The sequence below is a fragment of the Rhinatrema bivittatum genome, chromosome 15, assembly GCF_901001135.1.
Source record: "Rhinatrema bivittatum chromosome 15, aRhiBiv1.1, whole genome shotgun sequence".
In the NCBI taxonomy this organism is placed as follows: domain Eukaryota; kingdom Metazoa; phylum Chordata; class Amphibia; order Gymnophiona; family Rhinatrematidae; genus Rhinatrema; species Rhinatrema bivittatum.
In genome coordinates, this window is record NC_042629.1 from 61566451 (window position 1) to 61591700 (window position 25250).

General features: G+C 46.2%; 2 protein-coding genes across 2 annotated transcripts in view; both read right to left on the reverse strand.

Moving 5' to 3' along the window:
- Positions 1-460: 460 nt before the first annotated feature.
- LOC115077081 (guanylate cyclase activator 2B-like) lies at positions 461-7133 on the reverse strand. Its single transcript, XM_029579255.1, has 3 exons — positions 6912-7133; positions 3074-3242; positions 461-1307 (listed from the first exon to the last, which is right to left on the reverse strand). The coding sequence occupies exons 1-3, from the start codon at positions 6993-6995 to the stop codon at positions 1240-1242; spliced, it is 321 nt and encodes a 106-aa protein (XP_029435115.1). The 5' UTR covers positions 6996-7133; the 3' UTR covers positions 461-1239.
- Positions 7134-18056: 10923 nt separating this feature from the next.
- The window catches only part of LOC115076551 (solute carrier family 2, facilitated glucose transporter member 1-like), a 30556-nt gene continuing 23362 nt past the window's right edge, over positions 18057-25250 (reverse strand). The window contains exons 8-10 of the mRNA XM_029578118.1: positions 24320-24421; positions 23463-23666; positions 18057-21941 (exon numbers count right to left, since the gene is read on the reverse strand). Coding sequence (XP_029433978.1) covers positions 21732-21941; positions 23463-23666; positions 24320-24421 — 516 coding nt within the window. The 3' untranslated portion in view covers positions 18057-21731. The remainder of the gene's footprint in view (positions 21942-23462; positions 23667-24319; positions 24422-25250) is intronic.

Consider the following 25250-nt stretch of genomic DNA (forward strand, 5'->3'; position numbering starts at 1 on the left):
TAATTTCTACTCTGCTATCAGCTGGGTGAGGATCCCTTTATGCAAGATGGAGCTGAGATCACCAAGATGCAAGTTGAGCATGACTTCCAACCATCCCAGGGAGGAGGAAGAGGAGAAAGGAGTTGGCGTGACCCCAACTGGGCCCATGCACATCTAGAAAAGATGAGGAGAAGGGGGAACTACAGGTGTCTTCTTGATCCTGAACAGGAGAGGAGGTCTTTTGCCTTTCAGGTACAGGGAGGAAGCTGAGGAGTTGCAAGGAGAAAGCCACAAGAAGGAGGTAGGAGATAACAATGACCGTGCATCAAAGGATGCATCACTTATGTTGGGAGGGAAGCCATTAACTTACCCTACATCTAGTGGTAGGGAAGATATAAATCATTTACATAAATGAAATTGCTTTAGCATCAAGAACTTAAGAAAGACTATGAGAAGTCATTAACTTAGAGAACAAAATCAATTGGCTTCACCATCTGATTTATTAAAAGACTGAAGGAAGTCACCAACTTACAAAAAGCATTTGTAACATGTTAAAGAAACTACATCAGCTGTAAAGAACTTTATTTCATCTTATCTGTAAAGAGAAATGGAAAACAACAAAACTCTCAAGTGTTTAATGCTTATCAGTGCTGAGATTATCACTGCTGTATGCAATATATTGACATAGGACCTAAATTTACTGTAATGTGAGGGCCTTGAAAGGAAACTAACCCCTCCCCCCCACGCAGGAAACCCTGAAGAAAACATTTAAGGCATAACAGTTTTCCACCTTTAATCAAAATTTGAGGTACGGCATGACAGGGGTTACACATGTATAGAGACACAGGCACTGACATACATGGGCAAAAGCCTAGATGGTCTCAGATTCATGCACACAAGCACACACCCATACAGATAGGCACGTGGGCACAAGCACTAAACGGACATACATGCATACTGACACAGGCATTCACACTTGTAAACACATATCAGTAATTCTCGGGTTCTCTTTAATGTCCCTTTTACATAGCACTGCAAGAAAGCCACAATTCACTAAATTAGACTAAAGCAATATACAAAAAAAAAAGAGATCTTTTTTCCTCTTTGCTAAAAATCTAAAATTCAGGATGAAAGAATAAGTAAATACAGTTTCTCCCCAAACGTAGCAGAGGAAATCATCTGCTGGATGAGTCTTTGCAATGTAGCTCCAAGCATATCCCAAAGGAAGGCACGGGGACTGCACCAGTCTTCAGTGCTGCTCTATCTACAGCCTGCGCAGGCAGCCTGAGCGCAGAGCTCACACAGATCAGGGTCGCTGACGGCAATCACTGAGCAAGGGAAAGGAGAAGAAGCAGCGTGAGAATAGTGGGAATTTAACAATATATATATTATCTGAGGAAAAATTATATATATATATATATATATATATATATAATCTGAGGGGTCTCACCTCACGCACACTGCCCTGGAGTCTCAATCATTCCTCTCTTCACTGACGTCACACAATGCACTGGAGTCTCACTCTATTCCTCCCATCTTTCTTTGACCTCACACATAATGCACTGGAGTCTCACTTATTCCTCCGTCACTGACCTCACACACTGCCTTAGAGTCACACTCATTCCTCCCGTCGCTGACCTCACACACTGCCCTGAAGTCTCACTCATTCCGCCCGTAACTGACCTCACACACTGCCCTGGAGTCTCACTCATTCCACCCGTCGCTGACCTCAAACACTGCCCTGGAGTCTCACTCATTCCTCCTGTCGCTGACCTCACATATAATGCATTGGAGTCTCACTTACTCCTCCTGTCACTGACCTCACACACCATGCCAAAGTCTCACTCATTCCTCCTGTCACTGACCTCACAGCCCATGCCAAAGTCTCACTCATTCCTCCCGTCGCTGACCTCACACACTGCCCTGGAGTCTCACTCATTCCTCCCGTCGCTGACCTCACACACTGCCCTAGAGTCTCACTCATTCCTCCCGTCGCTGACCTCACACACTGCCCTGGAGTCTCACTCATTCCTCCCGTCGCTGACCTCACACACTGCCCTGGAGTCTCACTCATTCCTCCCGTCGCTGACCTCACACACTGCCCTGGAGTCTCACTCATTCCTTCCATCGCTGACCTCACACACTGCCCTGGAGTCTCACTCATTCCTCCCGTCGCTGACCTCACACACTGCCCTGGAGTCTCACTCATTCCTTCCATCGCTGACCTCACACACTGCCCTGGAGTCTCACTCATTCTTCCCGTAGGTGACCTCACACACTTCCCTGGAGTCTCACTCATTCCTCCTGTCGCTGACCTCACACACTGCCCTGGAGTCTCACTCATTCTTCCCGTAGGTGACCTCACACACTTCCCTGGAGTCTCACTCATTCCTCCTGTCGCTGACCTCACACACTGCCCTGGAGTCTCACTCATTCTTCCCGTAGGTGACCTCACACACTTCCCTGGAGTCTCACTCATTCCTCCTGTCGCTGACTTCACACACTGCCCTGGAGTCTCACTCATTCCTCCTGTCGCTGACCTCACACACTGCCCTGGAGTCTCACTCATTCCTCTCGTCATTTTTACTTTTTAACCTTGACGGATCTGTTGTGTTTCTCTACATAACTGAATAAACATTGATTTTATGACACAGTACATGAAAACACAACCAGATTTATGATAGATTAGCAGGAATATTTCAAATATTGGTTGTGCATTCACAGAAAATCTGGTGACTATGTTAGAGTAACAGTACATGAATATACATTTTGACATGACCTACATGTAAGAATTATCCTGAGGTATTATACAAGAGCTACTGAGAATGCATTTGCCTTCTGTGCATCTGAAAATGAATCTTTATTAGTTCTGTATAATTCTGACATTAGTCCATAGGAGGGCGCCAAAGCCTGCAGAGCATCCAGAGGCCTCCAGGGCCAGCCTGGCCACCAAGAGCCTGTAATGAGATGGCACCAGCTTCCACTAGCACCTCCCTGCCACCCCTGCCCGCAGGAGGTTTCGTCCAGGAGTCGCCTGGAACCTCTCCATGGCTGCTAAGAAGGAAGATGCAGGGGTGCGGTGGGAGATACTTACTCAGCCTCCTGAAGATCTGGGGGGCATCTCTGTCCCTGCAGATGGAAGCAGCTTCTTTTGGAAGCAGGGGGTGAGCGCAGAAGTAGGCGACGGTGCGGGACCTGATTTCAGAGGGGAGCAGACTTTTCAGCTCCTTCACGGTCTCCAGGGGCACCTTGTACCCTCCGTCCTGTTGGAAGAGAAGCTGAGAGCTGTACGACTGCCACATCACAAGAACCTCTAAAATTTCAGATTATGCAATTAGAAGACACTGGTCAGAGCAGATCATAACACAGGGAACCTGGCATTAAGGAACCCACCATCCTGTCTCTGTGGGTGAAGACTACAAGGTAAAAAGTGTTCACATCAATCTTCAATTGGGGGATGTACCAGGACTCTGCAAGGCTGGATACCTTTGACACCACTGTTCCCTCTAATCTGTGCATGTGCGCAAGCACACACCGCTTGTGAACCCCACGCGCATGGTGAAACTTAACGTGCACAAGAAATCCCGAAGAGAGTCAGAGAGCTCTAGAGAACAAGTAAGAAAGAGAATAAAAGGGAACAGGTGAAAGAGTGGTAGAGAAAAGACATGAGTGCCAGAGAGCTCTAGAGAACAAGTAAGAAACAAATAAGAAAGAGAGGTGAAAGAGTGGTAGAGAAGACATGAGGGTCTTCTCTACCACTTGCTCTAGAGAACAAGTAAGAGAGTGAAAGGGAACAAGTGAAAGAGTGGTAGAAAAAAGACATGAGAGTGAGAGAACTCTAGAGAACAAGTAAGAAAGAGAGTGAAAGGGAACAGATGAAAGAGTGGTAGAGAAAAGACATGAGTGTCAGAGCTCTAGAGAACAAGTAAGAAACAAGTAAGAAAGAGGTGAAAGAGTGGTAGAGAAAAGACATGAGGGTCAGAGAGCTCTAGAGAACAAGTAAGAAAGAGTGAAAGGGAACAGCTGAAAGCGTGGTAGAGAAAAGACATGAGAGTCAGAGAGCTCTGGAGAACAAGTTAGAAAGAGAGTGAAAGGGAACAGGTGAAAGAGTGGTAAAGAAAAGACATGAGTGAGAGCTCTAGAGAACAAGTAAGAGAGAGTGAAAGGGAACATGTGAAAGAGTGATAGAGGGCATAAAGGAGAAAAAACAAGGGAGAAAGATCAGATGAAAAAGTAATAGGGAAAGGAAGAGAATGAGTAGTGTGAGATCAGAGAAAAGTGGAAAAGCAGAAAGAGATCAGGTGAAAGTAATTGAGAAAGTGAAGAAAGAGGAAGTGATGAGAGATAGGTGAAGATAAAAGATAGAGAGCAGGTAAAAAGCAAGTGATAAGAGCCACTCTTTCAGAGGAGGAAAGGAGGAATAGGTCATGAGAGAAAGAGAAAAAGAAACCTGTTATTCAAGAGGGGAAGAGGTCAGACAGCCAGTGCATTTCAACGCTCGTTCTCTGTGCGCAAAACTTACTGCCGACGCAGCAAGGAGATTCACGCATAGGAAATGTGGCTTGAACAATGTGAGTCCTGCTTAGTGCCCTCGCATGCAAATCCCATGCAAATGAGGGCATTAAGTACTACTTCCCAATGCAGAGAGGTGAATTGGGCTGAAAACCTAACTCCTGGCCAGCGACACCGGTACTTAAAATCTGAAAAAAATACAAAAAAGCTCAGGAGCACTTAGCTGGATAAATACTGACTTATCCAGCTAAGCGGCAGTGGCTGCTTTCTCCTGTCAGCCATAATGACCCCTCCCCCCCCCAGGCAGCTTGGGTGGAGGCGCAGTAGTGTGATTGCACCACCAGGTATGAATGAGGAGAGCCAGGGATCCAGAAAAAGAGAGAGAGGGAGTTCTGCCTTTCCAGGATGCCATCAGTTCATGTCCTACTTAGTCATTCAACTAAGCAAGAGGAGGGGGGGGGGCCAAAAACCGCTCTCCCCCACAAGCAGAAACAAGAGAGGTAAACAAGGGAAGCCCTGAAGGGATAAAAACCTTAACTAAGTCCACAACAGCACCGGAGACAGCAAGCTAAAGCAGAGGAGCGAGATCTGCCAAAGTAGTCATTGGAGAAATAAGAAGAAAACAAAAAGGAGTAGCAAGGGAGGGGAGAGGGAGGGAGCATCGTCTTGAAGAATCATTGTGTGATTTTGTTAACAAGATTTTGAAATCTTGTTAACAAAATCACAGAGCTGGAGGTTACTAGTGTAGAGTTGGTCTTGGATAGAGCTACAATCACTAATCTTGGTAAAATGGGAATCAGGCCTGGGATGCAACCTCCCCTGGCTATATACTCTCTTCAAAAGAGAAAGGGTAGAGAAAAAGGGGGAGGAGGAGTTCTTTCTAAGGATCATTTTCAGAAGTAATTTAACCCGGGTACATCCAATTTTACCCCATTGCATGCTGGGAGATGTAGTCCCGCTTTTCTTAGGAGATGCACTAGGGAAATCAGAACCACAACAGAGCTGTCACTAGGCACCTTAAGACCATGTGCTGAGGACCCATAAGGCAAACCTTTTTTGTTTAAATCTTATGGGGTCATTTTGGGTGGCCCTTAGGGGAAAAGCTTGCACATGCAACCCCTGTAGCAAATTTCAAAGAGAAACTATCTGGGCAGTTTCCCATTTAAACATCCACTGCAAGATACATGCAGACAAGTCAGCCATATATGTCACGTCTGCAGTTTCTGTGGGCAGAGGATCGAGGAAAAATGCATGTGTATGATTCAAACTCCAAATGCAAGGGCATTGTGTACACCCCGATCTACGCACACCTCCGGGAAAGCCTCTTTTTAATGTGGGGAAAAAGCATGTGTCTGCCCCTGGGAAACTTTAGTGCTCTGAGGGTAACAATTCCCAGGGGAATCCAGCCGGCTAAGTCCTCCCCGTCTGTACCCGGTGGAGTTAAAGCGCCGGGCTTGTCCGTGGCTTGCTAAAATCAAAGCTGCAGTCTTTTAGCAAGCCGACATGGCCGAGCCTTCTTCATCTATGCAACCAGGGGATGTAAACGTGAGCTCCCTCCATGCAACAATACTCAATTATAAAATCAAAGCTGCAGTCTTTTAGCAATGGGCGAGCCTTCTTCATCTATGCAACCAGGGGATGTAAACGTGAGCTCCCTCCATGTAATAATACTCAATTATATGAAGCCGAGTTCTGCCCAGCGACAACACTATGACGTGCAGACCAAGTGCAAAAAAAGACCAAGGCTGCACTGAGGGCAGGAAAAGTCACCCACGCCCAAAGCATATAAGAAGCAAAGGCCCCCAAGAAGTCAACAGCTGAAATCTGGCAGGAGGAACGGTGTCGTTGCTGCCGATGTCCATCTGTTCTCACGGCCGAACGCCAGCACACTTATAGGCATCCATACACACACACGCAATCTGGCTCACACTTACACGGCGCAAACACACATTCACACCTGCGCAGCGCCTGCCAGCACACACTTACACAATACAACACACTTTGACCTTTACACAATATTTACACATGGGCACGCACTCAGAAATGTGCAGACACGCTTATACCGTGGGCACACTCAGGCACGCCTTCACACACATATAGTGCACACACAAACAGTATACACACATGTGCACATGTGTAGCATTCATATGCATGGATACACATACCATGCATCGATTCACACACGCGCGTGCACAGAAACACAAAGTGCACTCACACATCTTGGGTTAGCTTACTGACTAATGGTCACTCACACAAACACTTGCTTTAGTATTTGGGGGGTTGGTTTTTTTTTTTTTTTTTCTCAGTTCCTGACATTAGTTTAATGGCTATTAGATAGTAAACCCCTCTCACCGGTCGATATGAGATTTCTTCCCTTTCTCCCTGGAACAAAATAAAGAGGGTGAGCAACAGGGCCTGACCTGCACATACACGGCCTGGGAGGTGAGCGCCAGCAGCAGAAGTGCCAGGCACGCTGCCAGAAGCGGAGGTGTCATGGCTTTCATCCTAGAGTCAGCCGAATTCTCTTTTTTTTTCTGTGTCTTCTGCCCCTTTGTCGGCCTCAGGCTCTCCCCTGGTCCTGGAAGCACTGTATCTTCTCCTGCTCTCCTGTAGCCCTGCACTGCCACCTTCCCCAACGCCAAGGGAAGCTTATAAAGCCCTGGCTGCTCTTATCTGGTCCTCTATTTATCACACCACTGGGTGTGGGAACTTACCCTCCAATAAATTTAAACTGGATGAATAGTTAACTAAACTCGGGAGAGGGCGAGGCAGGGGTGAGATAGGAAAGGTCGCCGGCCAGTGCAGCTGGAAGCTGTGGGAGCAGATCTCTGGCGTGGCGCTAGGAGCTGAGTAAGCACACCATAAAAGATGGCAAAATCCAGCCGCTGGGTGTGTCCCCCCCCCCCCCGTAGAATGGGAGCGCCAGGAAGTCGCCTCGGAGTAGGCGCAGCTGCTTTGATTCCGCCCCAGCCTGCTCTCTGCCCTGACGTTTGTAGAACCCGAGCGAGGAGAGGGCCGTAAGGCCCATCCGATCCACCTAACGGCACTCCCGATGCGGTGCTGTAGGCCCCAGCTGATTTCTGGCTTCCTCGCAACAAGGGATCCTCTGTGCTTCTCTTTCCGGAATCCCTGTTACCGTTTCCACCGGCGTCGCGCCCTGCCTGGGAGGTTCTTGCATGCATCCAGCACCCTTTCCATAAAGCAATACGCTCTGGCGTCTAACCTTCCGGGCCTCCTCCACCACCAGACTGGGTTCCTCCACCCCTCCCCCCTCTTTCCCAGAGGCTGGAGGGTTAAATCTGCCGCCGCTTCTAGTGCATTATTCATATCTTTGCATTTCTCTGTCATAGCCACCATCTCTTTTCTTGTCTAGAGTCTGCAGATTTAGGATATAAATCTTATGTAAAATAGCTTTTGGTGCAGACCTCTGCACCATTTCATTAGCCGGTCACTGGATCTTTATTGATTGATTGATTTATGTAGATTTAGCTCGTGCCTTTTCATCGATAGCCCAAGGTGAGTTACTTTCAGGTATTTCCCCGTCCTCAGAGGGCTCACAATCCAGGAGCCTCGTTTACTAAGCATGTTTTCCATAGACGCAGAATGGGAGGACCTGTGAGTTTGTACCTGAGGCAACGGAGGGGGTGAGTTTGTACCTGAGGCCTGAGGAGTGTCAGAGAGCTGGGATTTGAACCCTGGCCTCCCTGCTTCTCTGACTGCTGCTGAACCACTAAATTCCTCCTCCGGCTTCACTTCCACTCTGTCTAGATCCTTTCAGCCTCTAGAACTGGACACAACATCCTAGGTGTCCGATTCACTAAGGGTTTTCCCCATAGACACAAAATGTGAGGAAAAACCTTACTGAATCTTGCCCTAAGTGAGATCTCATCAGCGGCCTGTCCACAGGCATCATTTCCTCTTTTATTCTGCAGGTTAGACCTCTCCCCATGCATCCTAGCTAGTATCCCGCTGACGCTGACCACTGCCTTATGACACTGCTTCATTACCTTGAGATCATCAGACCTGATTACCCCAAGATCACATCAGTATCTCACCCCCCATTGTGTAATGTTCCCTCCTCAGATTTCTAGTCTTTATTTTTTTCTATTTAATCTTAACTGTCAAGTACTCAGCCTCTCCTTGTTCATCCTTTAGAAATGGTCACCTATGTTTGTCACAGGCTGCCTCAACACAAGAAGCAGAGAAAAGAACACTAGGAAAAATGCAATCTGATCATAAAATGGATCAGGACTACATAGGCTGACTCCATGAACATTGCTATCTTTGTTTCAGGTCTTATAAAAAAGGATCATTCATATTTTTCTCCTTCTCTACTATCCTCCCCAAATGATTGTGTTTTCGCCATGATTCTGGTTGCATTGTGTGGTAGTGTCACATAGCATCACATGCTACAGTAGAGAGAGCTGTTCTTATGCCAATAGAGATCTTAAGTAAACTTCCCCTCAACCACCAACAACCATGGACACCAATGAAAAATTACTCCTACCATCCTCACCAGCTTTCACCATTGCCATCAAAACCTGACATAACCAAGCCCCACTGTCACATCTCTCACCATTCATCACCAACCCTCATCATCACTATCTCCACAGCCACCAGTCCACACCACCCATACCATTATCACCACCACTGTCATCACCACCAACCTTCACCACTACAACCACTTCTACTGCTGTCGCCTTCTACAATCGCCATCGGACCTCTTACCCCACAATCACCACCATCCCTACCACAACCATCCCTTGCCATCACCAAAACATCTGCTCCTTCTAACAACCCATCTTCAATCAGCACAACCCCAACCATCACCATCCCTGAGCATCCCCACCAATCCCCATCATCCCCTATCACCACCAAAGCCACAACACGCACTCCCTACCATCATCACCAGCCCCTATCAGCACCAAAATTTCAATATAACGTATAGGGAAGATGCTTTCTCTTGAAACAATGATTATTTTAAATGTAAAATAGTATTCTACCAGTATTCCAATGCATTTATATAACTCATCAGAAATAATCATCTTTATAAAATATTATGAAATTTAAAAAAACCACCAGAAGCACAAAGAACCACAAATTGTATCAGAACAAACAAACAGTGGTTTGCAGTCAATCTGAAGATATACCAAATCACTTAGACAAACCTCAACAATTAAAATCCAATGTATTAAATGCAAGGTTAAAACAACAATATGCAAAAATAGTCAACCAACCCTGACAAGCCTGTTCCTCAGCAGCTCTGGCATCTTCTCAAGGGAACTCACCATGAGCCAGTATCGAGATGCAGAAATCACATTAAGCAAACAAGTGGCAGAGATTCGGAAGCACAGGATGTGCCCTTTTCTGGACAGAAGCCTGCACAAATATGGGCTGACATCAAAGGCTCTGTCCTTGAATGGCATTGAGCTGTGGAGAGGGCACATCCTGAGCTTCAGAATCCATCTCCACTCTGCAGTAACTGTGCTCACATCACCCAATTCTGTTCCTACTGTGGAGGAAGCGAGCAGTGAGCACCCAAGGATGCATCCGAAAACATTTCCACTGTGAGATAATTCAGTGACTCTCCCTGAAACTCTCTTTTAGTGAGCACTTGCTAATCACCAACAGCTAGCACTTGTTCCCATGCCTCCCTTTATTCTATGTTTGGCACATGAGCTAATGAGATGAAACGTTCAGATTCCATCCGGAGGGGTTTACTGCCCTTCCAGCTTAAATCTGAATTGCTCTACAAATAATGGGAGGCAGGAAGGAGGAAAGCTTCGTAAATCATGTTTCTTACGCAAGCATCACAACTTATTTATTTTTTCCTTATCTGTGTAGTTTTTATTTTTTTTATTAACAGAAGATTTATTCCCCCTGCTTCAGCAATGGTTGTAATGTGACTGTGTCCTCCTCATCCTCCTGCTCCCCTCGGCTCGTAACCTTGGGCTCATCCTCGAAGCTTCCCTCTCTTTCTCTACACCCATCCAAAACACTGCTGAAGTGCATCATTTCTTCCTCTACAATGTCGCTAATATCCGCCCCTCTTTCTGATTACGCTCTTATCACCTCCCGCTTAGGCTCCTGCAACCTGCTCTTCCACCGAACTGTCTTTCTCCATGGCAAGCTCTTAAAGGTTTGGCTGCCTCGTGTATTGGTTTGTTTGCTTATTTATTCGTCACCTGGTGATGAACTCTAGGTGACTTACAAAAGATACGCACATAATCCAAACAATAAAATCGGAAATAAAATGACCGTAGATCATAATAATCCAAATGCATAAAACTAACAATGCCAATTAAAACAGAACTTGGATGAAACTATTAAAAACATCAACAATCACAAAACAGTCCCTAAAGAGCTTAAACATCAATTCAGGAAAGGCAAGTCGGAGCAGGTGTGTTTTCAGCTGAGGCTTGAATGTTTCGGGGTAAGTGGTAAGACGCAATTCGGCAGGCAATAAATTCCAGAGGATGGCAACCGAAAAGGCTCCTTCCCGTGTCACCCAGGTTTTTCACACAGTTGGCGATGGGGAGTAAAGTGCCAGCTGCAGACACAGACGGGGGATAAGAGATTGATGGCCTTCTAGATAACAAAATCAGTTCTGTTGTAGAGAGACTGAGCCTATTGTGAGACATCAAGCCTTTCTAGCATTAATGCAAATGGACACCAACCCCTCACTAGTCAGCCTACGAGGATGACAATTTGATAAAAAAAACTGGATGTCATCAGCATATAATCTATACCCATGGCAAATTCCAGAAAGCAATTTGCACATGGGTGCTAGATCTATGAACCCTGTGGTACTCTGGAAGTAATACTATGCCAGCGAGAACAGTGAGATGAAAAACAGACTTCCAGAGAGAGAAGAGCTAAATCAGTCAAGGACCAACCCAGAAACCCCTGCTTCTCTAAGATGAAAAAGGAGGACCTGCTGGTCAACGGTGTCAGAAGCTGAGCCAACATCAAGCAGAACCAGGACATATTCATGGCCATTATCCAGGCCTATCCTAACAGTATCCTCAGTGGAAAGTATAAGAAGCTCAGAACTAAGCGATTTCCAAAAACCAAATTCATAATGGTCCAGTACTTGGTGGTGATCAAGAATATCATTAAGTTGTAATAACACCAAAGCCTCAATTATCTTTGCTAAAAAAAAGTGAGAGAAATGATAGGTCTAGAGTTCATGACCGCTTATAGGCACCTCCAAGCGAGGTTTCCAGGATAAAGTCCTGTTTTTTTTGAGGAAAGAGTGAACTAAGGCCCTTTTTAAGGCTGATGCCATAAGACCCTCCTCAAGGGAAAATTTCACTAAAGATGAAATGAAAGGTGCAATGATATCTTTTAGAAGATTGTACAACAACATGTACAACAAATGCTGTGCCCACAAAAAAGAAGGGTTTAAAGAAGAAATCACCTCAGAGGTCTCGATCCTAGAGACTGAGTCAAAGCTGGGCCATTTAACAGGGACTTCCTCTAATGGAGCAGAAGCCCAAGAGATGGAAGATTGAAAAGAAGCAGAAATGTTCTCGACTTTATTGATAACATGGCCAATAAAGATGTTGCCATCTATACTGAGGGATCATTACCTAACCCCGGAACAGTTTTAAAGAGAGCACGCGGATTATGATAAGCCTCACGCAGCCGCTGCGAAATAGAAGCCTTCTTTGTCTCATCACGAAAAGACGTATAGTGCTTAAGAAGGCACCAAGAGGCCTGCAAAGAAGATCCAGTCATAAGGCCGTGCCACTTATGTTCCGCTCTGCCGAGGCCGGGCCTAGTATCCGGCACATCCTTAGTAACCCATCTAAGGGGTTTCGAACGAGAAAGATGGGACTAATTTAAAAGGAGCTATGGAATCTCAGTATAGCAGCCACTGTGGAATTAAAACCGGCCAAAGACTCTTCACGGTTCACTGAGAAAGTCGCAGAGAGAGCAGGGCCCGAGAAAGTGTTACATTCTTGAGACTCCATGAAGCCTTCTCTCCACTACAGGGCCAGATTCATTGGTCACAGGCATTGTTGTCGTTTCGCCAGACAGAGAAATAAAAAAGCAGAGAAGCAGGTGATCAGACCAGGGAGCAGATCTAACTTCCACTTCCACTGGGATATGATGAAGCCAGATCTAAGGTATGACCAGACTTCTGTGGGGGAATATTAACCAGCTGACTCCAGCCTAAATTAGCCATAATACCAAGAAACTGCGCGCAACAAGTAGGCAAAGGCATTACGTCCACAGTGTAAGCTAAAATCCCCAGAATGAACGCTGTTCAAATTCACTTTTGAATAAGCCGTTAAAAAAAAAAAAGGGGGGGGGGGAATAATTTGAATTTAGAAGCCCAGGTGGACAGTAAACCACATAAATGCTAAATGAGTTACAGGAAAGGAAGAGCATTTTGTAGGCTGAGCTCGGGCTGACATTTTCAGCAGTCATATTCCAGCCTTTCTTTACCCCTCCCTCGCAAGCAGGGTTGTGAAACAATATAATACCTGGCTGGACAAAGCCTGTTCAAAAGAACGCAGTCAGCAGTCAGCGAGCCAGGACTCCACGAAGCAGAAAAAGTCAGGGGATTCAGCGGCAATCAAATCGCAGAGAACTGGCAAACCTTCTTCCTAGCTGACTGCATGACTTCTCTTCTACCAGCGAGGCAGCCACTCTTCTCAGGCTGGTACTCTGGCTCCCCCATCCAAGTCACTCTGCAGCTCCTCCTTGTCTATCTTCTAACTCCCTTTCTCAGGAACTCCATTCGCCACTCAGGTCGCTCTTATCTGCGCCCTGCACCGCCGGCTCCCCACGCTGCGCTTTCCACCTGGCTGCGCCGTATTCCCGGATCAGACTTCCTGAATCCGTGCATCCGGCTCCCTCTTTGTCCACATTCAAATCCATTCTAAAAGTCCATCCCCTGTAATAAATGCACTTCCCATAGACCCTTGTCTGCACGTGCGTTTGCCTTGATTGGGTTGTTCATTCCGTGCAGCAGGGACCGTCTCTTGTGTGTGTCTGGACAGCACTGCACATGTCTAGGAGCGCTTTACAAATGATAAATGGGAGTAGTGGGCACAGGGGAGAGAATGTGACTCCCCCCGCCCCCCATGGTGATAGAGTGAATTGCTGTGGGAGGAGGTTTTGAATGGGCGAGGGTCAGGAACCCTCCTGGCCCCTAACTCACTGCTCCCGCCACTGGATTACGCACGCAGCCATTGCTGGAATCGTGAAAAGCGGGATGGGCAATACCCCTGACTTTAGTTATTGTTACTCGCCCAGTGAGGGAGGCTGGCGGGGCACAGAAATTAGAATCAAGTCCCCTTCTGGAGCCATTAATTAAGAAAAATGTTAGAGGATGAACTTTACTCTGAGCGCCCGAGGGACCTGTTCCCTTGCGTTTCTTCATTTTCCGCTTATCGGCACCTCCAAGCGAGGTTCCCAGGATAAACCCTCGTGCTGCACCACAGCATGGCTTGCGGACGATTCTTCCTTTCATGTGCTCCTTTGTGTTAGTGGGTGCTTCATAAATACAGAGAGGAACGTTTTGCGTGCTCCCCACTGGGGATGTGGTGGTATTTGCTTAACATTTGGGTTGCCTTTAATATGCTTTTCCGACTGTCTAGTTTTCTCTTTCTTTGCTCTCTGTTTTATCAGCTCTGTGATTTCTCCTCTGCTTTCAGGATTTCCACAATGAATGTTAATGAGGTAACATTCGTATGCATTTGATCCAAGAACTGGATCGGAATTGGGCTCACCTGAAAAGCAGGACTTGCTTGCAGCAGTACCAGCGCTGCGTTTAGATCAGTGGTTCCCAAATCTGAACTGGAGGTCCCCAGCCAGTTGGGTTTTCAGGATATCCATAATTAATATGTATGAGATAAATCTGCGCACAATGGAGGCAGTGCATGCAAATCCACCTCGTGCATATTCACTGCAGATGTCTTGAAAACCTGACTGGCTGTGGGGGTCTTGCAGGATAGGTTTGGGAAGCCCTGCTTTAAACAATCAGAATCCCCGTCCCAGAATTTATACTCAGGAAGTCCATTCTGTGCATTGCCAAAAAGCGTTCCAGGGCTCCTCCCCTTTAAGAAAAGCAAGGCAGGATGTCCTAGCTCAGATCTCAACCACAGTCAGAGGCAGAAAAACCCAGACAGGAGGCACAGGACAGAAACCCTTTAATATCTGAAAGGTATCAATAATGCACGAGAAGCAAGGCCTTTTCAGTGGTTACAGGACTTGGGGGTAGGCTCGGGAACAGTGGCAGAAACTCCTTTTTCACGGTAAGGATGGTGAATGCCTGGAACGTCCTCTCAGAAGAAGTGGTAAATTTAAAAAAAAAAAACCCAGTAACAGGATTCCCAAAAAAGAGTGAGCTAAATGCAGAGGGGTCCCCTAGTGGCAAGAAAACGGGAATGAGACACTGGATAGCCTGCAGCAGGTACAGCCCATCACAGCGCTGTGCTTCCTCGAAGACACTGCAGTAACCTGCATGAAGCAGAGGCTGCAATTCTAAACAGAAGCAGTGTAATGGCACTGGGCCGACCTGCATGGAGGGTCCATGGTTAAAACCAGATTTTAACATGGAAGGGGATTGGGGGTTTGGCTCAAGTATTGATCTTGTAAGAAGCAAAGATGATGGCAAGGCCTGAAATGGCCCTGCCTGCAGAGGTAGAGGAGGTCAGCACTGTAACAGATTTTGGGCATGCTGGAGGATATAGAATGGTAGGAAACTGGTTGAGAGGTCAGGTTAAACATCGTGGGGAGAAGGAGCTGGTGTTGGGATGCATGTGAGAATTCACGCACATCTAATCAAAGTGTACAAATCTCCACTGGGCAAACTAGAAGGACCATTTTGGTCTTTATCTGCCATTGTTCCGTATGTTCCTGTTTCTAATAAAACATGTTGGAAAACTGCACACTGCCTGTGTAGCAGAGGTTAGGTGTGTTCCTGATGCTATGTGCATGTTTTCATACAGCAGGCACCGTGCTACATGCATATGGCTGGATGAACAGCAAATAGCTGCGTTCGCTTCTGTATTGAATGTGCCTAAAACCAAATTTGTTACAACAGTGCCATCTCGTGGTCATTTTGTAGATTACCGCCGTGAGTGTCTAATTTTCATTGGAATTACTCATTCCGGGGCCAAACTCCCCACGGTGCTTGCAAGCGTGGCAGATTTCAAAATGAAATCCCTGAACGTCCTTCACTGGCCCTGCCCCTAACTCCATATCCGTCAACATCCCTTTTCCCTGCAGAGAACAGTGGGAGGGGGAGCAATGAGGATTTTTCCACAGGAAAATTCTTTTACAAAGTGGCCTCTTAAGAAACGGAAAGAAGCCATGTGCTTGATGTGTGAACCTGTTTATGCATAGAAATGAAGGCCAAGAAACATACTGCCTTTGTGATTCGCCTTCAGAGTCTTCTTCCTTCATAAGTTCGGTGCAGAATGAGCTACTGATGCTGCTCCCCAATTAAACAAGCAAATTACAGGCTGCATTATGATAATGGTGTTGGAATATGCCCGGGCATCCTTCCACCCATTTATATGTTACAGTCTATTTGTTTGTTTAGATATTTAAAGGCTTTTGAGAAAGGTTGCCTTGGCCTTTGCCGCTTGCTGTAGGGAGACTGCATCATTTAAAAACTGCTGCTTGCAGTCCTTGTTCTTAGCTCCAAGCTAACGGATGCCACCATGATGACACAAACACTGGGTCATCCTTAGGTGCAAAGTCTGCACTTAATTTTTACCCCATGGTCTCTGCAACAATTTTCAAAACTAGTAAGACCTTTCCTTTGAAATTGTCACCGGAACAAAGCGTGGGCAGACTCTTGCACCTGCTTGTTGCAAAGGTAGGATTTTGCTGGGAAGAATGCACAAAAATTTGAAAATACCATCCACGCATGGGCTTTTCCTTCCCATACACTTCCTCGTAATGTGGTGAAAAGAGCATACATGGGACTTTTTTTTTTTTTCCTGCATTCAGGAGGGGCAGATTTTCAGAAAGCCGACTTACACAGATAAAATGCTTTGAAAATTGCCTTCAATGTGTTTTTCAGAGCGACTGTCTCACAAGGCTCACAAGGACCAGTAGGTGAGGAGTCAAACGTGATAAAATAAGTTATAACTTTTTTTTTGTGGCGTGTCGCAGGACACATTTATGATTTCTGAAATGCGGCTGGTGCTGTCCACGTGTCAAAACAGCGTGATCACGTGAAATAAAGAATGAAATTAAAATGTATTTTAAAGAAGGGATATATGCACTTCAATATATGTTCATATTTTCCTTTTCTCACACAGAAAAGGGAACTGTTTCACAGTGAACAGGTTCAAGGCAACAGTGAGAGAGGGCAGTCCTTGTGTGGTTTTATTCTGAAGCAGCCATAAAACATTTTCTTACCCTCACTTCACAAGAAGATCTTCTTGTGAAGCAGAACATGCAGGGGAGATCCCTAAGGAGCGCTGGCTGTTCCTGGAAGTGATGGTTCAGTAGAGGGCACAGGGCGTAATTCTCTCATTACCAATCCAACGGCATGGGAACTCTGCCATTCAGATAATGAACAGAGAATACACCAGCAGGTAAAGCCTACAAAACTCATCCAGTCTGCCCGTTTGTAATTTTTGTAGCAAATACCGCAAACGTTGCTTGATCTCCAGGTCTGCGCTTCACGTCCATGCAGCTAAGGATCCCTTGCACTTGGCCCACGCTGTCTGAATTCTGGAACTCCTCTTTACCAGAAGCTGTTCCATGAATCCACTCTTTCTGTGAAAAAGTATTTCTTTATGTTTTGCCTTGTCTAACCCTTTTTGACTCTCCCATCATGACCCCTGGCTCTAGAATGTCCTTTCAGCCTCTTAGGCATTATTTATATCTTGGAAGTATTTAAATGTCTGTTATGTCCCGTCCCCCCCACTGTAGGCTGGATAATGTTATGTTACATTATTTAATCCCTCTGTGATGTATGCATCCCTGGTTAATCACTTTACAACCCTCTGGATAAAATGCATTGTAGGAATGCACATAATAAACACCCGAGATGCTGTCTCGTCTCCTTGATCTGGATAACCTGCAGGATTATTATATCCCAATAATATTTCAGCACAGCTGCGGCCGGTGTCCCATGTTTTATCACAAAAACTTTGAGTGTGGTTAAATTTTTAGCAAAATGGCATTTGCAGCATGGATAATTTAACTATGTGTTCATAGCTACTGAGCTAATTTTGCATCCCAGTGACTCATTAGCATTGAAATTGCGATAAAACCCGCAAGAGGAAAAGCTATGTGCACTAAAATAGCTACGTGTGAAAATGTAATCAACTTTGTGCACTACGTGGGCCTACCCTGCACCTTCTCCCGTCGAATGCGCGCTAATAGTGACTTTGGTGCATAACTTCAACTTTGCAAATTTTGCTGCATGCAGGCACGTGGTCCTCTGCATCTGAAGAAGTTGAAAGAAAAGCCGAAGCCACACTAAGCAGGTCTTTGCATGCATCTCGTTACTTTCTCCAGCCCTTGAACAAACCCGACAGTTCATCACCTCTTTCCATCTCACTCACGCACAGAACATAAGCTTTTTTTTCTCTTTTCTAAATTTTATTTTCTTTTTCAAGTGTAGTCAATGTCATTTTAAAAACACAAATAAATATGCAACACCTGTTACAAATAAAAAAAGGACTACTATTATTAAATAGCCGCACGTGCTCTGGAAACAGCTTCTACACACATATCAGGAAAACATTCATGCAGCTCATCAGGGACAGCTTCATTCTACATTTAAAACTGACAGAATGTAAAAATCAGTGCAACAGAAACATCTACAGTACAAAAAAAAAAGTTACTCTACAGTGTGGTAACAGTTCATAATATTACAGTCACCGTAAGAAAGGATCCATACCCATGTTCCTGATCTCTCACCTACATCACACATTGTGTTAAGAGAGTTCTATTTACAGAATAATTACCTGTCAATCCGCTCTGCTATAACTTAAGGCCTACTATTAAAACCACTGAGCAAAAATATATATAATATATATATTTAAATATCTTTAAAAACTGTACAGAGAAAGCAGGAAATGTATGTGTCCAATTATTGATGAATTTCAGTCAGTTCGAGCCGAGCCTGGCCGGAATCTGTGTCCACTTGCAGCAGTGAGATGGGTTAAACTGGGCATCTCTAGGGGCTTCGACCCTGACATCCCCTGCATTTAGAAAAAAGTGTTGGGAATAAAGCAAAAGGACCATCATTGGTCAGGCAGCATCATGTGACCATGCATGGGACCCTTTCCATGGCTGCTTGTCAAGCATTAACCAATGGTAAGGCAGTGTTGACAGTGCCCTGATGACATCACAGTATGCTCCTCAAGATCATTCTCATTTTAAAGGCAAAGCACCCAGCTCTGCAGTTATGGGGTAATTTTCAGGTGCAACAGACTCCAGTTGGGGCATGACAGGGTTTTTACTTGCTTCCCGGAGGGGCGAAAGCATCCCTTGACTAATGACTCACAACTCCCAGGTCAAAACATTTTGGGTTTTTTTTAACATGCACAACCTGTCATGCGGTATCCCTTACATACATCACTAACATAGTAACATACTAGATGATGGCAGAATCAGACCAGTTGACCCAGTAGCCTACCCAGCTATTCCCGGCCACACTGCAAGGATATTTCCCAGCTGCCAGCCACAAAATCTTGAACCCCTGCAATACATCAGGATAAATCAAATAAACTGGACCTCTGGTTGCACTAGCAACAACTCATTCTACGCTGCCCATTACTCCTATGTCACTCCTGTAGTTATCATGAGACTTGTCCGATAAGCGGGTCACTTCTGGACACCTCTTGGGATGGCCCTTTGCCTACACAATCCTCCAAAAACTTACGATTAAAGTGATCGCTTCTGGAAAACGTCATCATTTTCCATGAAGAACTGGGACTGGGGGAAGGGATATTAGTTTATTTCTCAGAAACGTGTATCAACAAGACAGAGTCAACTATCAAACTCGGTGCCAATGATGGGCATTACTTTGGCTGTAATTAATCTGACACGTAATTCATATCTTCCAAAGCCATAAGGCGCTGCGAGTGAAACAGCCCCCACCCCAGAGGTCCAGAGGCAAGCTGGTCACTTTTACAGCTGGAGCTTCCGGAGGGGGAGGGCTCAAAACTCCTATCAGTTAGACCCCCACCGAAGGTCTGTACCTTTCCTTCCAAATGCTCACTACCATGGTATTGTTTGCGATTTTTGCGCTAAAGTTTTGTCCATGCTGCCCAGGGCTCACAGCTTGCTGGAGACACAGAACTCCTAACAGACATGGAGGTTAGGGGGGGGTGGGGGTTTCAGTGAGAAGCCTCTCGCAGGCAGCCGTGGGAAATCTATGCCACCCTCCTGGAAATGTTGGGAGGTGTGTGTATGGGGGTGAGTGGGAGGGCCGAGACCAGAAAGAACACCCAAACAACTTGTACTCTCTCGTGCTGCTACAAAAACCCCATGCCCTCCCCCCCCAACACGGAATGTATTTTAAGAAAAAGGAAACTAAACAGCTGAAGATGGCAAAGCCAGGTGGATGAAAGATACCAAATAATAAAATCCCCACCATCCTCAAAATCAAGCCAAGCCCTACCAAAGCCTAACCAGAGCTTCACCCCGACGGCTTTGTGGGCCTCGTTTGAAACCCCTTGGCATAGGCTGGAACTGAAGCCACCGCCTTTCTGGTGGCTCACGCCACAGGGGGCAACTCTCGCCACCCGGGGCCGCCTGTGACTCGGCGATCTGGACTCAGGCAGGCCTCCAGGGGTTACCGTGGCGTCCCTCTGCAGGTAATAGTTTAGTTGGGGGGGTTTTGGGGGTAAAATGTTCTTTAGAGAGTGTCTTAACTAAACCTAACCAAGCCATCTGCCAGTTCGGACAGAGCATTCTCCAGCAAGTGAGACACTTACAGTGACAAGTGTGGGACACAGAACTACATCCCCACATTTGCCTGCTGAAATCCAAGCACTCTCTCTTCATGTAGGTAACTTAGAATAAAGTAATTCAGCCTTGAAGACCACCCTCTTTAGAAGGCAGATGTGCACATGCATATGTGTGTATATACACACATACCTATATAAATATACTGTATACAAACACCTATATAAATGCATATATACATATAAGTTTTGTTACACACATAAAAACTAAATATAATTAAGAAAATTATGTTAAAACCAGATTCCTGTCCCCTTTCCCCTCCCCTGTCTGCTGCCACCTGTGAGAATGCCACGCACTCTCGCTGTGTGACCCATGATAGGGCTCCCAGCACTGGAGCAGAGGTGGAGGATGAGGTGGAAGGAAAGCGTAGGTTAAAGTTGAGGGCAGGGGTGGATTGCTTTCCTTTTTAATGATGTTTAGTTAAAACGTGCACATTATCGTAGCACTATGGACAACAAAAAGAACAGCCACTAGCTGGAGAATGCTTGGGCTGGCGTGGCTCTAGGGGAATGCTCAGGCTCAACATTCAGTGCAGTTTATTGTCCAGTCTGGTGAAGATCTTTGCCCATCTGCTCAATAGTTTTAGACCCAAGTGGGTTGTGAGCTGGTCTCCACCCACAGGAGATCCCTTGCTTTTCCTAGGAGCAGCCATTTTGTGCAACAGCAGAACAGTAGAGTCAGCCTGGGCAACAGGGGCTATACTGATGTCACTACTGCAGGTCAAAATGGCTGCCACCTGGAAGCTCTCTTCAGTGTAATCTAGCTGACGCACAAAAATGTGGACTGTCCAGCCAGAGGAGCCCCTTCACCTGATTGGCCAATTAAGCTGGCTTGAATTTTGAACATGAAATCTATCCTTTCATAATATATAAATGTAAAACATAAAACAAAACAAAAAATCTTCATACCTTTAGAAGGCTAGAGTTTTTTTTTTATATATATATATAAATAAAGTTATACTTAATTAAAAAAGGAATCTCTTCCCACCTGCCTCATTGAACAACATGAGGTCACCCTGTGAAATTCTCTGCTTCTGAAGCTACCGGCACATTTTGAAATCCTGGACACCCTCCGGATGATGCTGTCCGGCACCGCGACGGATACAGCGGACGGTCAGCGGAGAAACAGAAGATGTAACAAATGCATACAGGTAACAGCTAAACCCCTGCAAGCTCCTCCCTCCTGGCGTCAGTACAAATGTGGAACAGTCAAAGGGGAGATCTTTCCGAGTGAAGGTAAAAAGACAGAGAGAGGATGGAGTCCTCCTCCTTGCCCCACTGCCGCTAGACTTGAGAGTCTGCTCCTGATCCCAGATTGTGGAACTCATCGGGGGCCAGCTGCTTGTCTGTCTGTCCAGCTCCACCCTGGCGGAAGCCCGAGGCAATCTCGTCGAAGGTCCGGCCCTTGGTCTCGGGGACCTTGAAGTAGGTAAAGATGAAGAAGAAGATGAGCAGCACGATGAAGATGACGAAGACGTAGGCACCGCAGAGTCTCTGAAAAGACAAAATGGATGGGACTGTGAGTCAGGGGTGCATCAGCCGGTGGCCCCCCGCCCCCCCACATCATTCTAAAATGGCACAGCAAAGATACAGCATCCACCAGCAACAAATTTTAGATGTCATCCCTATGCTTCTGCAGTACTTCACCTATGATCAGCAGAGACTGGGCATTTACAGTCAACTATATTTCTATAAAGAGTGCTGTCAGTGTACACAGTTGTGTACAAGGTAAATAAACCAGGCTTCAGAATCTCTGTTATTGAGATTTAGTACAAAGAGGTTAAATGACTTACAGACATTCAGAGACTGAGATGGTGTCAGATGTGGGATTGGACTCCATATCTGCAGATTTCTAAGCTCTGTGCTCTAAAGGTTAGGATGCTGTGCCAACCCTCCATGAATTACGTTTAGAAGAATATAAGTGTGATTTAACGGATTCCTGCCAGCCAAGAATGCTAGGCTAAGAGTCATTCCAGCTACTAAAAAAAACCTAGTAATTTGAAAAGTCAAGATGATTACTGGTGCAAGATATACAATAATTGCACCTGCCACCCACAACTGCTGGTCTAGCTTCACCTTGCCTCTGTCAGTCAGTCACCTCAAGTTTCATTTTTGTTAAAAATATAAGAATGTAAAAGGTTTAACACAACCATTAACATCCTAGCTCAGTGGCAAGGCTGAGGACCTGGGTTTGATTCCAGTATTTGGCTTCTGCTTCTTGGGCTGGCCATGGCCAAGGTTGCTGCAAAAGCAAGTTTCATAGCTCCTGGGTAGTAGGGGAGAGTCCTAGCCATTGCTCAGTGGGACTTAAAGGCCAGTCTTGAGGGTCCATGTTAGCCAGGTTCCAGAGGGAGCCATGGTTTGTGTTCCCTTACTGAAGACTAACGTAGGTGACGGCTGGGCTAAATTGGGAGAGGATGTAAAAAAAAACAAAAAACCCTGGATAGTTGCATGTGCAGGGGCATGGCACCCATGGTCCAACAGAGGCTGGTTCCGATTGAGCCTTAATTCCAGAAGGGGCAAGAGGAAGACTTCCAGGCCAAAAGCATGAAATAAATTAGAATCTGGACAAAGTGGTCTTATGGGTCCTGAAATATTTAAGAGCATCACCTGACCCTGTACTATCTCCCCCATTAATGATTCTGTACTAATGTGCACATCCAGCTTGGGTAAAATTATCTTACTATATAGCCTGGTGATGTTTTCTTTATATATTTTTCAGTGTGATTAGGGCACAGTGCTTCATGAACTTACAAGATAATTGTCGGGGAAGATAACTTACACCCATAGGGCAATAAAGGATAACATTTCCCCTCGCTATAAGAGCAAATAAAGGCACCCTTCCGGTGATACAGGATGATAAAGTCTTTGCTGTCAGAATCCACACATGCTAAGACATTGCAGGCCATGCCATCGTTTCCAGAACACCCAACAATACCAAAGGACATTACAGAATACAGAGCCGCACTTGATGATGACGTCTTCCACCACCCGACTTGGCGCATCCACACTTACCTCAACATACTGGAAGCACATCCCCACTATGAAGTTGGACGTCCAGTTTGAGAATCCAGCCACGGCAATGGCCGACGGGCGTGGCCCCTGGCTGAAGAGCTCCGCCACAATGAACCATGGGATGGGGCCCGGCCCAATCTCAAAGAAGGCAACAAAGCCAAAGATGGCGACAATGCTGATGTAGGACATCCAGGCCAGTTTCTCCTGTGCACGAGAGGGAAAGGAAGGGCGGAGTCATTCCAGTGGCTTACCATCAAAAAGCAGACCTTCAACGTGTCCCTGATCTCTCTCTCTCTTTCTGTCTCTCTTTTCTTTCTACTTCTTCCTCCTTCCTTGCCCCCTTTCTTCTCTTGTGCCACCTTCTGGTTCTGAAGTTTTCCTTCTCCTCCTCCTCTTTCTGCCAATGTTCCTCTCTGGTACACAGATTTTTGCCTTTTCTCTTCCCCCACCCCTCTCTCCACAGTTGCTTTTTCTCCCCTTTCTCATGTCTTACTCTTTATCTCTCAAGTCCACTTGCAGTCTGTTGTCACGTCCACCAATTCTGAGGTGCATATCTGTTATTTCTGCCTCTCCGATGCCCCCAGTTCTGTGCGTGGCACACCCATAACTGTTTGTGTCATGCCTTCTCCCCCAACTTTGTGTCTCTATGGTTCCCAAATCTGTCATCTTCTCTTCCACAATTTGCTTACACCTGGCCACCCCCCACCAATGGGATTTCAGTTTCAGAAACCCCAAGACACATCGTCATGCCTGTGTAAATCTCAGCCCTTGTGAGAAATGCCTTGCCCTCCTACCAGCTTCCTCCACATGTGGGCAAGCGGAAGGGGAGGTCCGGTTGATGCCAAAAGCGGACTCACCAGCAGCACCAGGGCGATGGTCATCAGGACCGCACAACCAGCCATTCCCATGAGGCCAATCAGGTGCAGAGTTCTGCGGCCAGCACGCTCCACCACAAAGAGCTGCCAAAAACAGGGATATAATCACTGATAAATGACCGTTCTTACCCAAGTTTCCCAAGTATCACTGATAAAGAACGGCTACGACATCTGACCCTCCCCAGTGTCACAGAAAAATTCTTGCTGAAGCCTTAAATAAAACACTATTTTTAAATGGCTGTTTAAGCCAGAGAGGCAGTGGCTTGCCCCATCATTACGGAAAGACCATTAGTGTTTCCTATGCTTGTTACAGAGCTGAGGATGACTCACAGGTACAACTGTGAAGGTCATGTGTACACCAGGGTTAGGGGTAGGGATGGTGGTTACTCACAGAACTGTGACGGCCATGTGTACACCTGGGACAGGGGTAGGGATGGTGGTTACTCACAGATAGAACTGTGACGGCCATGTGTACAACAGGGTTAGGTGTAGGGAGGGTGGTTAGTCACAGATAGAACTGTGAAGGCCGTGTGTACACCAGGGTTAGGGGTAGGGATGGTGGTTACTCACAGATATAACTGTGAAGGCCGTGTGTACACCAGGGTTGGGGTAGGGATGGTGGTTACTCAAGGAACTGTGATGGCCATGTGTACACCTGGGATAGGGATAGGGGTAGGGATGGTGGTTACTCACAGATAGAACTGTGACGGCCATGTATACACCAGGGTTAGGTGTAGGGAGGGTGGTTACTCACAGATAGAACTGTGAAGGCCGTGTGTACACCAGGGTTAGGGGTAGGGATGGTGGTTACTCACAGAGAGAACTGTGAAGGCCGTGTGTACACCAGGGTTAGGGTTGATGGTTACTCAGACGCACCTGCAAAAGCTGTGTGCAAATTAGGATTTGGGATGGT

What these genes read in the sequence shown, in the direction of transcription:
- LOC115077081 (XM_029579255.1), bottom strand. Translation starts at nt 6,995, where the DNA reads ATGAAAGCCATGACACCTCCGCTTCTGGCAGCGTGCCTGGCACTTCTG. An exon ending in CCCAGGCCGTGTATGTGCAG is followed by an intron (nt 3,243 to 6,911) that starts GTCAGGCCCTGT and finishes CTCTTCCAACAG; the next exon opens with GACGGAGGGTACAAGGTGCC. An exon ending in CCAGATCTTCAGGAGGCTGA is followed by an intron (nt 1,308 to 3,073) that starts GTAAGTATCTCC and finishes TCCCTTGCTCAG; the next exon opens with TGATTGCCGTCAGCGACCCT.